This window comes from Camelus bactrianus, chromosome 15 (genome assembly GCF_048773025.1).
Source record: "Camelus bactrianus isolate YW-2024 breed Bactrian camel chromosome 15, ASM4877302v1, whole genome shotgun sequence".
Classification (NCBI taxonomy): domain Eukaryota; kingdom Metazoa; phylum Chordata; class Mammalia; order Artiodactyla; family Camelidae; genus Camelus; species Camelus bactrianus.
The window spans coordinates 55,031,831-55,047,093 of NC_133553.1; the positions used below are offsets into that span (position 1 = coordinate 55,031,831).

The 15,263-nt window shown below is 35.0% G+C and overlaps 1 protein-coding gene across 5 annotated transcripts in view; it reads left to right on the forward strand.

Moving 5' to 3' along the window:
• VRK2 (VRK serine/threonine kinase 2) overlaps positions 1-15,263 on the forward strand; it is a 95,748-nt gene that overhangs the window by 57,039 nt on the left and 23,446 nt on the right. For 3 of the 5 annotated variants that reach the window (XM_074341167.1, XM_074341169.1, XM_074341166.1), the window contains exons 8-10: positions 3,640-3,772; positions 12,044-12,164; positions 14,497-14,549. In XM_074341167.1, the coding sequence (XP_074197268.1) occupies positions 3,640-3,772; positions 12,044-12,164; positions 14,497-14,549 (307 nt within the window). Of the gene's footprint in view, positions 1-3,639; positions 3,773-12,043; positions 12,203-14,496; positions 14,550-15,263 lie in introns of all 5 variants that reach the window. The other 2 variants (XR_012498975.1, XM_074341170.1) reach the window with 1 other exon arrangement.

Below are 15,263 nucleotides of genomic sequence, written 5' to 3' on the forward strand. Positions count from 1 at the left end.
AAATTAAAACCATTCAATTTACAATGGCATCAAAAAAAAATGAAATATTTAGGAATAAATTTAACCAAGAACATGGAAGATATATACACTGAAATCCACAAAACACTGGTGAAAGAAATTCAGGAAGACACAAATAAATGGAAAGATATCCCATGCTCATGGATTAGAAGAATTAATAATGCTAAACTGTCCATACTACCCAAAGCAATCTATGGATTCAGTTTAGTCCCTATCAAAATTCCAGTGGCATTTTTCACAGAAATATGTAAAAAACATATTCTAAAATTTGTATGGAGCCATAAAAGGCCCTGAATAGCCAAAGCAATCCTGCAAAGGACAAAACCAGAGGCATCACACTTTTTGATTCAAACTATATTACAAAGCTAGAGTAATCAAAACAGTATGATATTGACATAAAAACAGACACACAGATCACCTGAGCAGATTAGAGAGCAGAAATAAACTCACACATGTATGGTCAATTTTTGATAAAAGAGCCAAGAATATACACGGGGAAATGTTAGTCTCTTAGTCTCTTAAATAAATGCATCCATATGGTAAAAAAAATAAGTAAAATTGGGTGGAAAACTGAGCATCCACATGGTAAAAAAAATAAGTAAAATTGGGTGCCCCCTTATTTGACACAAAAATTAACTCAAAATGGATTAAAACCTTGGACATAAAACTTGAAACCATAAAATTCCTATAGGAAAACATAGGCAGTACACATTTTGACATTAGTCTTAGCATAATCTTTTTAGGTATATCTCCTCAGGCAAGGGGGACAAGGCAAAAATAAATAAGTGGGACTACATCAAACTAAAAAGCTTCTGCACAGCAGGGAAACCATCAACAAAACAAAAAGACAACCTACTAAATGGGAGAAGGTATTTTCAAATCACATATCCAATAAGGGGTTAATATCCAAAATATATAAAGAACTCATACTACTCAGCAAAACAAAACAATTTAAAACATGGGTAAAGGTCCTAAACAGACAGATTTCCAAAGAAGACATCCAGATGGCTGACAGGCACATAAAAGGGTGCTCAGCATCACTAATCATCAAGGAAGTGCAGATCAAAGCCACAATGAGATATCAACTCAACACCTGTTAGCAAGGCTATTATCAGAAAGGCAAGCGATAACCACTGCTGGTGAGGATGTGGAGAAAAGGGAGCCCTTAGCTACTATGGAAACCTGTATGGAGGTTGCTCGAGTAATTAAAAATAGAACTACTGTATCATCTATCAGTCTAACTTCTCAGTATATATCCAAAGGAAATAAAATCATTATCTCAAAGAGCTCTGTACTCCCATGTTCACTGCGGCGTTATTCAAATGAGTTAGTGTATTCTGAGTCACATGGTTAGTGCATGTTTTCTTTACTATATTGTTAACTTCTTGTCTTTATATTAAATGTATATCCTGCATTGCCCTTCAAAGTTGGACTAACCCAGCACTACCTTGAGTTCCATAGCTCAGTGATGACCAAGAAGGCCTTAAAGTTCTGCTCAGCTTGACTAAGCTTTGGTCAGGTTTCCTCCTAACTATAGCCCCCTGTCCTCCCGTTTCTTACTGCATTTACCCAAGAAAATTTGAAATTGTAATTTCTTTCTCTGCCCCTTTGAGATGTGATTCTTTTAGTGTCTTGCCAGTTTTACAACCCCGGAATGTCTTTCTCAAGGACCTCTAGCACCTAGGAGTCAGGAGTCATCTCTTTAAAATGTAATCTTTAAGAAAGAGTGTGCTCCTTTCTCTTCAGTCTTTGAGGGAGGCTAGGAGCCTAAGCACCAATTATCAAACATAGATGACCTAGTCACGTTGACCAGCCTCCCCTTGATGTTCTCCAGTACTTTTCACTAGCTCAACCTCAGCACTTAAAAACTCCCACATTTTGTTTCGGTTGAGTTGGGTTCACTCTTCTCTATTGCAATAGCTTTGAATAAAGTCTTCCTTATCTATTTAAATCGGATCTAGTGCAATTTCAGTTTAATAGTCATTAAGATGAAGATTCTGAAGTTAGACTCTGGCTCCATTTTACTGCACAAGTTACATAATGTCACTAAGCCTCAGTTTGCTTAAGGGTAAAATGGAGATAATGGTACCTACCTACAGGATTTCTGTTCGTGGGCTGATAAACCTTAAGCTCTTGGCATGCTGTCTGGTGCATATTAGGCATAACCATATTAGAGCCATAAAATAATCCATAAATTTTAGGGGTTTGTTGTTGTTAGTGACTGCATGAAAAGCTTCTTGATAGCTGTCTTTTAAATAGTGAACTACTGTAATGTATTTAAAATGTTGCTGATTATCAGTATGTACATTTTTGGGATACCTGTTTTGCAAAGTGAAATCTATTGAGTGCTTGAAATAAAGATAAAAATGCATCATAAATAGTGAAGGCAAGCAACCAGTTATACATATGATCCTGAAGTCTAGTTCCTTTGGGGAGTTACTTCTGAGGCCATGTTGAGAATTGGCATCTGTGAGTGGGAGACAAAACTGAAATACCATGTTTTCAGACACTAGCAAGCTATGTTCTCCAACCAATGAAGAAAACTGTGCTGTTTATATTTTGAAGTTCAAGATATCTCCTACTTAGGCTATCCTGGAACCAAACACTTAAGCTAAAATTTAATTTTTCTTTAATAGATATATGTTAAAATACAAGTTGTATTGCAACACTTCATTGCCTGAAGCTATATCATGAAACGTTGCCTCAGTCCCTAAATTTTAAGAAATGCATGTGAAACAACACATGCTTTAACGCTGAAACTGCTTTCTTTAGGTGGGGGAGCATGGTAACATACAGCTGGGAACTATGGTAGTGTGGCTACATGTCAGTATAAATGTCCTGTCATAATAGTTCCCTGTTCAGTGTGTGCTCTATCTGTAAAACTGCTTCTCCCCCTTCTTTCTCTCTCCAAAAGTAATCTGAGAAAAATTCACTTGAATTGCTATCTGACTTTTAACAATCTATATTCTGTTTGGAAACCCTGCTTGCAATTCTGACTGACTTACAAAGATAACAGTGATGATATGGATCGGTCTGAAAGGCTAAAAGTACTGCATTGATATTCCATTCTTAAATACAGACAACGTGATGGTGTGTTTGTTTTGTTTTTGTTTTTGTTTTTGTTTTAAAGAGTGGTTACCTCTTATAGTATGTTCATTGTTTTTGTACTGCCCGTTAAAGGAGACTCCTCTAACATTTGGTTAATATTTTTAGATTGTTTGCTCTCATCTCCCCTCCCTGTTTGAAACAGTTTTATGTTACAGGAAGGGGTTATAAGAAAAGGCAGAGCTCATCTTATAAGCTGTATGAATACAGATAAAAAGACACATTGTGGTTTATGATGTCTTCATGCCCACCTGGAGGAAAGGGAATTTAAGAGCAAAATAAAAAGACTGGAAATCGAAGTCAACTCAGAAACAAGCTATGCCTGTGATGAAGTTGGAAAGTTATTTGTTATGGCCCCCTAGTTGTATATATTTTATCCTAAGGCACCATTTGGGTTACTAAAATGTAGGTCTGTTGCTTTCTTAACCTATCAGTTTCTTAAGACTTAATTATAAAGGTTATATTTTCAGAGGACAAAAGCATTATTATAATCATTTGTCTGTTCATGTCTTCCAGGTTTATCTTGCAGATTATGGACTTTCCTACAGATACTGTCCCAGTGGGAACCACAAGCAGTATCAGGAAAATCCGAGGAAAGGCCATAATGGGACAATAGAGTTTACCAGCTTGGATGCCCACAAGGGAGTAGGTAGGTCTCTCTTTTTTTCCCTTATTTTTGTTTTAGAAGAGTAATTAGAGCAAAGAGTCCTAGGCGCCATGAAGTGACTTTGCATAGTTAGTTTGAAGAGTGAGAACATTGGTGAGATTTTTATCAAAAGTAGTGAATTCCTGTATGCCAGTGAGTATTTCTTCTAACAGAGGGAGGAGATAGAGACTTTGACAAGTGAGTAATGAATAAAAGGGTGTCTAGTAAGCAAAACTTGATACTCATTTGGGGCAGGAAAGTACTAGTTTGTTTAGGTTAAACTTGGAGGTCAGCAACTGAATGTTTATGCTATAGTGCGTATTGCAGATTTGGTACAGATACATGTGTGAGGAAACACGTTATTCCCGTTTTTCATGGTGCCCTTGTCAGGGCTTTAGAAGATACCATCTCTCAATAAGGAAATCTTTTCTGAAACTATAAAGTGTTAACTTGTGGAAGTCTCTCCTAGTCGCCTTTCATATATCTTACTTATTTAAACTTGCTTTGATGGTATTGGAAACACATTTGCAGGTAAATTACATACATAGTCCTTTTATTGGATATTGATTGTACTGCCTTGCATTCCAAGGCAGACTTAATTCAACAATTCCCTAATTAGTTAAAGTCATAACCTATGTCTTGTATTCATTTACCATTAATTAAACCTTAGCTGTTTATTACACTGCAGTCCAAATCCAATAGCTGACCCGGGAAGCCATGGAAAAGGAAGTAGGAGGTCAATATTGAAAATATATGGTGCAGCGTCCCACTGATGGTTGCTTTGTTCACAATCAATATGGTCAATGCAACTGTACTTTCTTAGTTGCTCTGTCAGCAAGACAAAAAGTCAATTCTAATGTTATGCTAGTAAAAAAAATGGTGATTATTGAAAAACTTCGGCTTTCAAAATTATATTTTTTGTAAAGTTTGTTTGTAAAAGTATTTTCAAGTATGCTAAACCATAGAAATAATTTTTAAGCAGCTTCGAAAGGACCACATTGTCACTAAAAGGCAATTAGACATTTGCACGTGTTAATGGCTGTTGAACTGTTACCCTAAACTGATACTTTCTAACGAGTTTTAGTTGGTGCAAACAACTGTATATTATTGCCTTTTCTATTAAAAGGGCCATTGACCATGTAATGTAGAGGGTCTTGATCATTTTCCAGAGCAATTAAAACCCACACTAGTTTAAGGTAAGCCAATGAAAAAGTGAAACAAGTGTGTCGGTTATATACCTTGTTCCTTTCCGGAAGAAACATATGTTACGTTTTCTGGAATGGAAATTAACTTTTATACTCCTGATCAGAGTAAAAGAAATTACTACATTTTTTTTTTTCAAGGATAGTTTGGTTAGAAAAGTAATGGTCACTCAGAAATTTAGTAATATTGTGTAGTTTTTCACTATTAACATTGTTAATGAATCAATGAGCATTTTAAAAAGATATAAATGGGACATGGCTTTAATTAAATTAAGAAATGTAAGAGTCAAATAGTCACTAATAGTGGGTTTTCTTTTTCAATGTAAAGTTCTCAATGAATTTTATTCTTTACTTTTGCCAGATTTATTAGTATGAAGGAATTTTTAGAAACCTGCAAGTACTGTTTGATACTGGCATAACTGGAAGCTCATCACACAGATTCTTCAGCATTGGTCCAGCTACGTTCATAATGTTCCTAGCTTACGGTTGGGCCACTTAGTTCACCTGGTAGCGCCAATACTGGTCCAGCTGGGTTTTGACTACTAGCATAGCTAGGAACCACCGCGATTGTGGAGTGGGAAGGTAGGCTTGTTACATGTCGGTCTGCTGAATGCTGGCACTGCGGTAAATCTGAAAAGTCCTCCTCAGTTATTGCATAGTTTGGGGCAGTATTTTCGTTGTGCTGTCTTCATGAAAAATTTGAACAAATTTTTATTCTACACTGCATTTAAGTTTTTTTCTCCCTAAATAATAATAATACATGTTGAAGAGTTGGGTAGATCTCACTATGCTGGGTCTCTGGGGAGAAGATTGAACTGAGAATGATGGTAGAAAGATACTATCTCTTTGGAAGGACTCTTCAGGGGAGCGCCTACATTATATATTTTTGGTATTTGCTAGAAAGTTATATGCTGGCGTGAATATTTATTTTTATCACAGGTTTCACAAGATTGCTGTAAAAATTAGATTCCCTTAATACATTTGAATATACACTAAACTTCTAGATATATCTATATTTACATATAGATATACATATATGTATATATGCATATATACACACATACTTAGATAGGTAGACTTACAGTCATAAATACATATGTATGCTGAGAATTTAATATGCAGTTTTAGTCTAGTGTAAAAAGTAAAGAGTTTGGTATCCTCAAATGTTTGAATACTGTTCATTCCTAATATTTTACATTTAATTTTCCAAAATAAAACATTTCACTTGAGGATTTTATTAGAAATGAAATAATTGTTTTGTCATATCTAGAAAATAGGATAAACAGGGCCATAAATCCTGTAGGTAAATACAGAAGGTCAGATTCATAAATATTCACATGTTTACTTTCAGTACAGTCACTATGTAGTTTAATCTCAGAAAAATCTTTTCTATACCAGTCTAGCCATGAGATCAAATAAATACGGAGGGAGATAATGCAAGGGGAAAACATAAAGAGCAAAACAAGGAAGAAGAACCTCTAGCTGTCAAAGCATTTGCTATGTTTTAGGTTTATCTGTCTGATGAGGCCCAGAAAAATATTCAGCCTTCAGTGTAAAACTGACTGTGAATTACCCACTTAACAGAGGTTGTTAACCCAGTCGGACTGCATGGTCGCTGCTTCCTTTGTTGTGGTTATTCAGAAACTGGAGCTAACTCTCGTGTTTCTGTGAATTAGTTAGGTTTTTGTAGTGAAGGAACTTGTATGAGGGGCCAGGTAGTTTCACCTAAGCATCTTCTGGTTCAACTTTAAAAAGGAGCGTAGCTTATATTATTACAAACCGAAAACTATGAATAGAGGTAGAGAGAGATGGATGGACGGATCACTGAGTGGGTGGATAACTGTTCCTGGAACTGCTGTACATCTATGTATCTGTAGTTTTTTAATTGCAGTTATTCTTCCAAACTCAGTTCTCTTATATGACCTTTCTGAGTAGCTACAATGCTTTATATAGTGTACAAGTAGAGTAATATATTGTTGGGCTTATCTTGTCTATTATTAATTTTTTATTCCTCATAAAAACCAACATGTATAAACATTGACATGTTTTGGGCTTGTTGCCTGATAATTAAAGAGAATTATATCTGTGTCAAACACACTATTTTAAAATTTGTTACATTCTTAGTAATGTTAAAAAGCAATATTTGGATCAATGTGTGGTATAGATTTTTGTAGATTTTTCTACTCACTGAGGCATGCAGTCAATACCTAATTTCTCTAGGGATGTACTGCGCTTAACAAATGGAGCTTTTTTAAATACTTCAGACCTGTGCATTGAGTGTATAATACCTGTTTTAATTTGACATCATAGATGACCATAGAATATATCTAAACTGCATTTCAAATGTCTATTTGTTTATATAATATATTCATTGTCAAGGAAAGAAATGTATTACATCCCTTTTTTTTTATTTTTGCCAATTGCTACAGTATATGAAATCCAAGTCTTGTGTTATTTCTTGCATGGCTTCATTTCACTCTAATTTAGCGCTCCAACTTACAAAATATTTGCGAAATAAACTGAGAATGTATTTTCATGCTACCAAACTTGGGGGAAATGACATGGTTTACACAATATTTACCTTCTTAAACAACAATTCATGAAAGGGAACCCACTTTTCAATTGTAAGGTATTAAGGTAAACCATCAAATTATTGACATGCTCTATTGAATCTGTTAGTAGTCAGAAAAACATACTATTGATTTTTATTTTTAGGTAAATTTCACTGCTATAAATGTCTTTGGTTGATGTATAAATAGATAATAATGAAGACATTATTCCTTCTATGTGGCATAACTCAATTTTGACATTAGACATGATTTTCAAAGTCTTGACACAGATCTTGAGCTATTTGGTTGGGTTAAGAATCCACATTGGCCAAATGTAAGATACCTTTGCTGTGTTGAATAACTTTTCCTAAGCCTCACACGGTAGTATTTCATAAAAAAAAAAACAACTAAGGCTTAGAATATATAAAGTACTGAAAAAATAAGAGAGACCTATTTGAAATGTGATAAATTGCATTCTAGTTTTCTAGCATCCCTTTTGAAATTGCAGTGAATTGCGGCCAACATAAAATTTGGTAGCTCTTTATACATCTGAATTCACAAAATTGCTGAATAACATAGGTTACTAGTTAGAAAAGATAAAAAGAAACTTTAAATTTGTTCTGCAGATAGCCACCACTCACTTCTCAAATGAGCATCTTATTCAGATGTTTTCTGCTTTCTTATTGTCATTTCTAAGTATTTAAACTAGTATTTTGAGCATTTAAACCCTGTCTGCTTGAGGCAAAAGTTTTCAAGTTTATTATTTCCTACCAAATCTTATTTTTCTTCATACTTCATAATGTTACTGTATATCAGAAATAAAACTAAACAGAAGACACTTCAGACAGATAAGCAGATCTGTTTGGGGTTTAACACATACACTTTTCTTTTTCTCCCAATTCTACTTTCATTGCATTTGGTGAATCACACCCAGATAATTTTACTGCTCTCTGATTTGAGAATAAGGACCAGTTCTCCAGTGTAACTTCTCTGTTGTTCTCTTACCAGATTGGAAGGACCATTTAACACTTTATGAATTAATGTTTTAACTAGACTAACTCTTCTTTATCAGAATGAAGTAGTTTGAAAGAAACAGCTTCATGAAAGGACAGTTGGATGAAAAATTTTGGTAGTGCTGCAACTAAGACCTCAATATCTGCTGCTTACTTATTCCTTGCCAAAACAACTGTCTCTGCATCAGTTTGTCTTTGGGTGTTTTAAGTGAAAATGCCTGCTTGAAGTACTTCTCTAACTATAGAAGTAGCATATGTGATGTTGTTTAAATAACAGTAAAACTAACAATGGAGGCAAAGTAATTAGATTGAGTGTTAGCTTTGGATTCTGAAAGACTTGGATTTCAATACAGAGCTCTGTGAATTTTTGCTCTGTGATACTGAACAAGTTACTTAACCTCTCTGAGCCTCTATTTTCTTATTGATCAGCAGGGTTAATGATACTTATATTATTGTTAGGATAATTAACTTAGATAATATAAAAGCAGCTAGAGTGTCTGGCACAGTAGCAGCTCCATAAATCATAGCAATTGTTTTCATTTTAATTATGCATTCTAGTGTCAGCTGTTTCTGGAATCTGCTTTCTAGTGTAATAGAATTCAGGTCTCACTCTACCTGTGCCTTTTTTTTTTTCTCTTACTCTTGGCAATACTTTATCATTTACAGTTGTTGAGCAACTGAGAGCACCACAGGCTTTCAATGGAAAGAGTCATTTACATTGCTCCATATTAATAAGCTAAATAAAAATTAGATGCTAAATTTTATTTAGGAACTAACAAGAGAATGTAGAAGAAAAATATTAGTAATGAAATCTTGCTATATTTCTAAGCAGTAGTACTGTAAAAAATGATTTTTGTTTTAAGGAAATCTATATGAAAATGCACTGTTAATAATTATGTTAATTATCAAATACAACTGAAAAACCTTATACATTATAATAAATTAAACAGAAATACAAATTACACAGAAGCAAAATAATCCACAACTTTCCACAAAATATAATCCACAAAATATTTCAACTTTCCAATTAAAAAGAATTATAGATATTAATAGTCTTCTTCAACTATGATCAATTCTTATTTTTTATTTTCATCATTTTATTTAATTGTTTTCAAATATACAGGAAATAATAGAATAATATAGTAAATATCCAAATATTCTATCCTCGATTCAACACTTACCATTTTTCATATCATCTATATTTTGATGATGTATTTTAAAGATACACGATCAGTTCATTGTGTTAATTACATACCCACACAGAGATGCTAATATTGTCATCTAGAATATTTATTTTTAATTAATTTAACAGATGTTAAAATTACTCTTCTGTATACAGTGGACAGAAGGAAGACATAATCACTGGGAGAGTCTTTGAGTTAAACTCCGAAACACATCGAACTTTGCACTTTGTTTCTGCAGAAGGGAATTTCAGGGAGAGGTATTTACTTGGAAACATTTTTAGTCCTTTCATCTCACTGTTTAATGGCGGGAAAGAGTCACTACAGGATATTTTTTTAACATTACATGTATTTCTTTAGAACTTAGTGGAAACAGTGGTGAAAGGTTTACCTAATCATAGTTATTAATGTACATGTGCAGCGAAAGGAAATAAGTAAAAGGTTGAAAAATGTGATAGTGTATTTTAATTAGGTAAGACCAAACTAGAATAGCGAAATGAAGTTAACTCTCGAAGGGCTATTTCAAATGAAGACCAGTTTATGAAAAGATGGACTTCAGAAATCTAAATGACTTGTCATTACTTACAGCTTCGTATCAATTAATCCCTCAGTTGGGGGGTGGAGGGAAGTGGCTGGGAAGGTTCATTCCATTTTAATTCTGATTGTTTTTCCTGAAAGGGCCTCTTGTGTGTAGCTCATGTTGTCCACACAGGTACCAGAATATAATTTTTCTAAAATTAGAGGATATGAATTTTTTTTAAGTGGTGGTAATCAGAAACTGCCATAATGGAAAAGGGACTTGTGAACACATCCGTACAAATGGAACCATTCCGTTATTGATGGGAGATTTATTACTGATGATACCACTCCAAAACAGTGTGGTAGAGATTGTGTTTTTATTTTAATAGGAGAGCCAGGTCTTGCATTAGGACACTGTTGAAGCTTGTGCAGAAATTAGACGGCACCCACGGGACTGTGGCATCTTACTAGATTGAAGGGCCTGTAATAATCCCATACTTTGATAGCGCTCAAGATGGAGTATGTGCAAGAGCTGGCCTTGTCTCCTGCTTTTACAATAACTTAAGTACAGTGACCAAAAGTAGTTATGATCTGCTAGCAGCATTGTTCTCAGTAGATGACTTTTTAAATTAAAAATAAGTTTACTGAGTGACTTTTCTGAGTTTATTTAATGAAACATAATAAAACAAGATACCTGTTTACAGCAGGTTTAACAGCTACATATTGCACTTAGGAGATTTTATATCCCTACACAGATGAAAGTTCAGCTAATGGTAGAAATGTAAATACCAGCCTGTTGTTTTATAACAGTTTGGGAATGGTTATAAAAATGAGTTTATTTTGTTGGATTTTGTTTGGTGTTTTCATCATTATTTCAGTAGTATTTGTTATATTTGACATGTTTCTTACATTTCATTGTCCATGCTTTGAAATCAGTTACTTTAAAAAATACATAAAGTTATGATAAAATTAGTCTTGACATTTAATAGCTTTATATAAATGATATTTATATTGGCCTAAAAATATTCTTTTACTGCATTTTTTTGTGAAAAGCCATGTTATACTAAATTCTGAAAGCCTCTCTTTGACTTTAAAATCGACTTCCCACCACCTCCGCCCCATCCTGTGCACTGTTGCCTCACCTTTATCTTTTTATTCAGGATATTTGACCAGAATTTCAGCTTAGTGTTGCTTAGTTCTGAAAAGAGTATTTTTACAATTTTAGATCCGTGTACCCAAAACAGGAGGCGTACTTTATCCTGTACTTTGATCTGTGTTTTAATACTGCACACTAGATGGCAGTTTTGTCATATTCTTCCAATTTCAAATGCTACTAGTATGCGTGGAGCAGGAAAGGCCATCAGTGTTTAGTCTGCACTCAAAGGGTCTCTGCATGACCAATGCAGACCCCATGGACTTCCTGGAACATATGTTAGCAATTTAGCTGCAGACATTTATTTCTTTGTTTTACTGCTTGGCTCTTTGAGAAAGTGTTGGTGCCAGGTTATGGGTTGTCTGGATCATGTCAGAGGCCATGGAGATCAAGTTCATGTGACAGGCCAGACTAAGGAAGGATGAAGTTGGAGGAGGTGAGGAAACTGACCCTTACTTTCAACAGCAACAAGTCACTGCCTGTCTGTGGACTGGGGCCAAATGCCTGGGCGTTTAAGTTTTACTCCAGCTGAACAAACAAAACACATCGCCCATTTGGCTTTTTCATATTTCATCAGTGGTGGTTCATTCAATGATTTCTCTATTTCTCAAAACTCGCTTATCCCTCCTCTTTCTCTCTTAATGCTTATTCCTATAGCCCTGTCCAGACGAAGTGACCTTGAAATCCTCGGCTACTGCCTGCTGCGGTGGTTATGTGGGAAACTGCCCTGGGAACGGAACCTGAAGGACCCTGTGGCTGTCCAGACTGCTAAAACAAAGTACAGATTTTCAAGTATTCCATCATGTACAGCAGCAGGTCTGAAGGAACACACTAAAGGGAGTTAACCTCCCAGAGAAGATTGCCATTCAACCAAATGATAGCTAAAGCAAATTTCTTAACTTTGAAAAATATTTTTTACAAAACCAAACAGCTTACAGACATAAAACAGTTTACAGACATGAATATAACACCTATGAAATCACATGTACGTGAGTTGTAATACAGAATTTGAAGTGAAATATTTGTTCCTTTACATGGTGTTTTCCAAAGCTTAGATTCTAGGTGGTGGTATTTTCAAGGAGGAGTATTTTCAAATTAGCATTGTACAAGTAGACGGAGGTGGTGTGAGCTTGGTGTGATTGATACTAACCGTGCAGAGCCACAGTGTGAAATGGGACAAATAGGGCTTATATTTTTCAAGTGAAAGAAACATACCTTTTTCTTAATCCTGTGTGTTGGTGGGAGTATGTTTTGTTTCTTAGGGAAGAAACAAACAAAATTTGTTTATGAGGTGTTTATATAAGAGATCATCTTGTAGCCACAAAAAACACTTTTAGTATTCCACATTCAATTTTTATCACCTAAACTCCATTAGCATGAGAATTAGATTAGACTGAGAGCAGAATGGGTTACTATTTCACTGTTTTTCTCACTGATCAGGCCTAAGGAGAAGTCAGTTGCACGCAGCACAGCATAGCCAGTTTTTCATTCTGTGCCGAGATATGTCCAACAGTAGTTATCCACAGATACAGTATCACAGTGGGAAAAAGCAGCTATGTTTTAAGTAGGGCGAGTCACCACAGAAGTTTCCAAAAGAGGTGGCTGATCCATAGAAATGTCTTCAAATTCAGTGTGGTATCAGTTCTTAACAGAAAAGCTAGCTTGCAGATACAGAATAATACAGATTACATTTGTAAATACTGACATATATTATATTGAAATAGTTCTCCACTTGGAATCTTGATCATCCCAGTCCCTTTCCCAAAATGAACTACATTTACATGTCAGTTTATTAGAGCTACCTCACCACGTGTTTACTGCAGGGATCGATGTGTCCGTACAACCCTCGTGTAACTAACATGTTTCCATATATGGGTCAGATCAAAGCACAGTAATGGGCATATGTAAACAGTCTTGGCATCCAAATTTTCCACCTTAGTTTACCTACTTTGAATAAAAGACTTTATCTAAAAGAATAGCATTTTACTTCTAATGATCATATGTATGTTTTTCTTTTAATAAGACTTAACTAATATTATTTTACTCTTTCATCAATATGAGTATGTAGATGCATTCATTGTAGACATCTCTAATGAACAGGCCCACATGGTGTATAGGGTATCATGTAAATAATAAAATGGTAATAAATATAACCCTCATTTATATTTTGGGGATCTTTACATATATTAATATCTTCATTTTTACTTGACTACTAATATAACCCTATAGATCAGTAAAGCTAATATTGTACCATAAAGCTTATAATTAAGACATATGTATAAGACATATTTTATATGTGTATATAACTGAGGTGTAGACATTTCCAAACTTCTTATGTAATACATAATCATAATTTATTCAACTTGCTGAGAAGCCATAACACTGAGACTTCCCATACAGGCATGCATGCGTATTCAACCATAATACTGTATCTCTCTCACGCCCTTTGTTTTCCTGACATGGGGTGATATTAGATCAGCGCATTTATTGCTGCAGTTCTGCCTGTGCCTGAGTTTGTGAATCAGACATTCATGTCAGTAATTGTAGTTGAGTGTTTATGTATTTGTAGCTGAAGCAACTTAAGAGATTTGTACTTGTTCAGTCTAAAACACTGGAAAGTGCTAAAATAATGGGATTTTTTGTTTTGTGTTGGGGATATTTCTTGTTAACTTGTGAAATCATAGGATGGCATAAAACACTGTCCAATGGAGAACAGTATACATAAATAATTAAATGATTTGCCCACCCCAGTGGTAACCAGGTGAGGAAAAATCCTGAAAGTCCAGATACAATTTTCTGTGTATTTTTTCTTGTTTTTAAGGGGGTGGGGGAACCATGTGTCCCTACTTGTACATTTCTACGTGTACAAACTCTGTGTTAAAGCATTTATACTGTAATTCTCATTTAGTTTCTAGGCGATGGATATAAAATTGGTCAGTGAGACTTGAGGGATTGCTTCCCTCCACTTACCCTCTTAGCCATTCCAGGTGGGTGAAGAGAAGTATGGCAAGTGACCCACCAACACAGAACTTGAGTTTTGTTTTCTAATCAAAACAGCGATTTACAAGATTGCAAACAAATTAATTGTGCTTTACTCTATTTCTTTTTAGTCTGCTGGATGAGCTCCCTGAGTCAGTGCTTAAATGGGCTCCTTCCGGAAGCAGTAAGTCAAATGATAACTTCCACCTTCTGTGTGATTTACAAGCCGTCACATGTGTCACTCCTGTTTTGTAGCTTTTGCTGCACCCATTCCCACAGAGGTGGGAGGAATGTCTTCAGGGTTATGGATAGGTTGTTAGAGAGGAGAATGTTTAGATCCTGTTTCCATCAGGACACAAGAATGCTGCAAGAACATATTCAGGCAGAGTTCTCAGCTCTGTTGAATGCACTGTTTTCTTTTAGACACACATTTTGGGACCCATGCACAGATTTAATGGTCAGCCATATCTGGTATTTCTAGAGCTGACTTTTTGTTTTTGTTCCTCCATATATTGTTGAAAGAAGATAAAGTTTATCTAATAAGAAAAGACTAGAGATAAGATTTGAGTGATAGAAGAAATGATGGGAGGAGTACCAGGTTCCTCTTTTTCAGTACAAGCCATTTGAGTCTATACTATTATTTATAAAATGCAGATTTCTATTTCTAAAGCACAAAATTTCAACTGACAATTTAAAAAACCAAACCATTCAATGCTGTTCTGACCTGGGTTACACTCTGACTGAACAGCCATCAAAAAAACGGGATTGGCAAAGGCATATGTCCTTGGGAATCGGAGGTCTATTTCGTTAAACGGTTTTCTCTTACATGTTAGTATGGACCATTTTGGAATTCTTTAATTGACAGTATTTTCAGTAAGAATAGTAAGTCAGTTCAGAA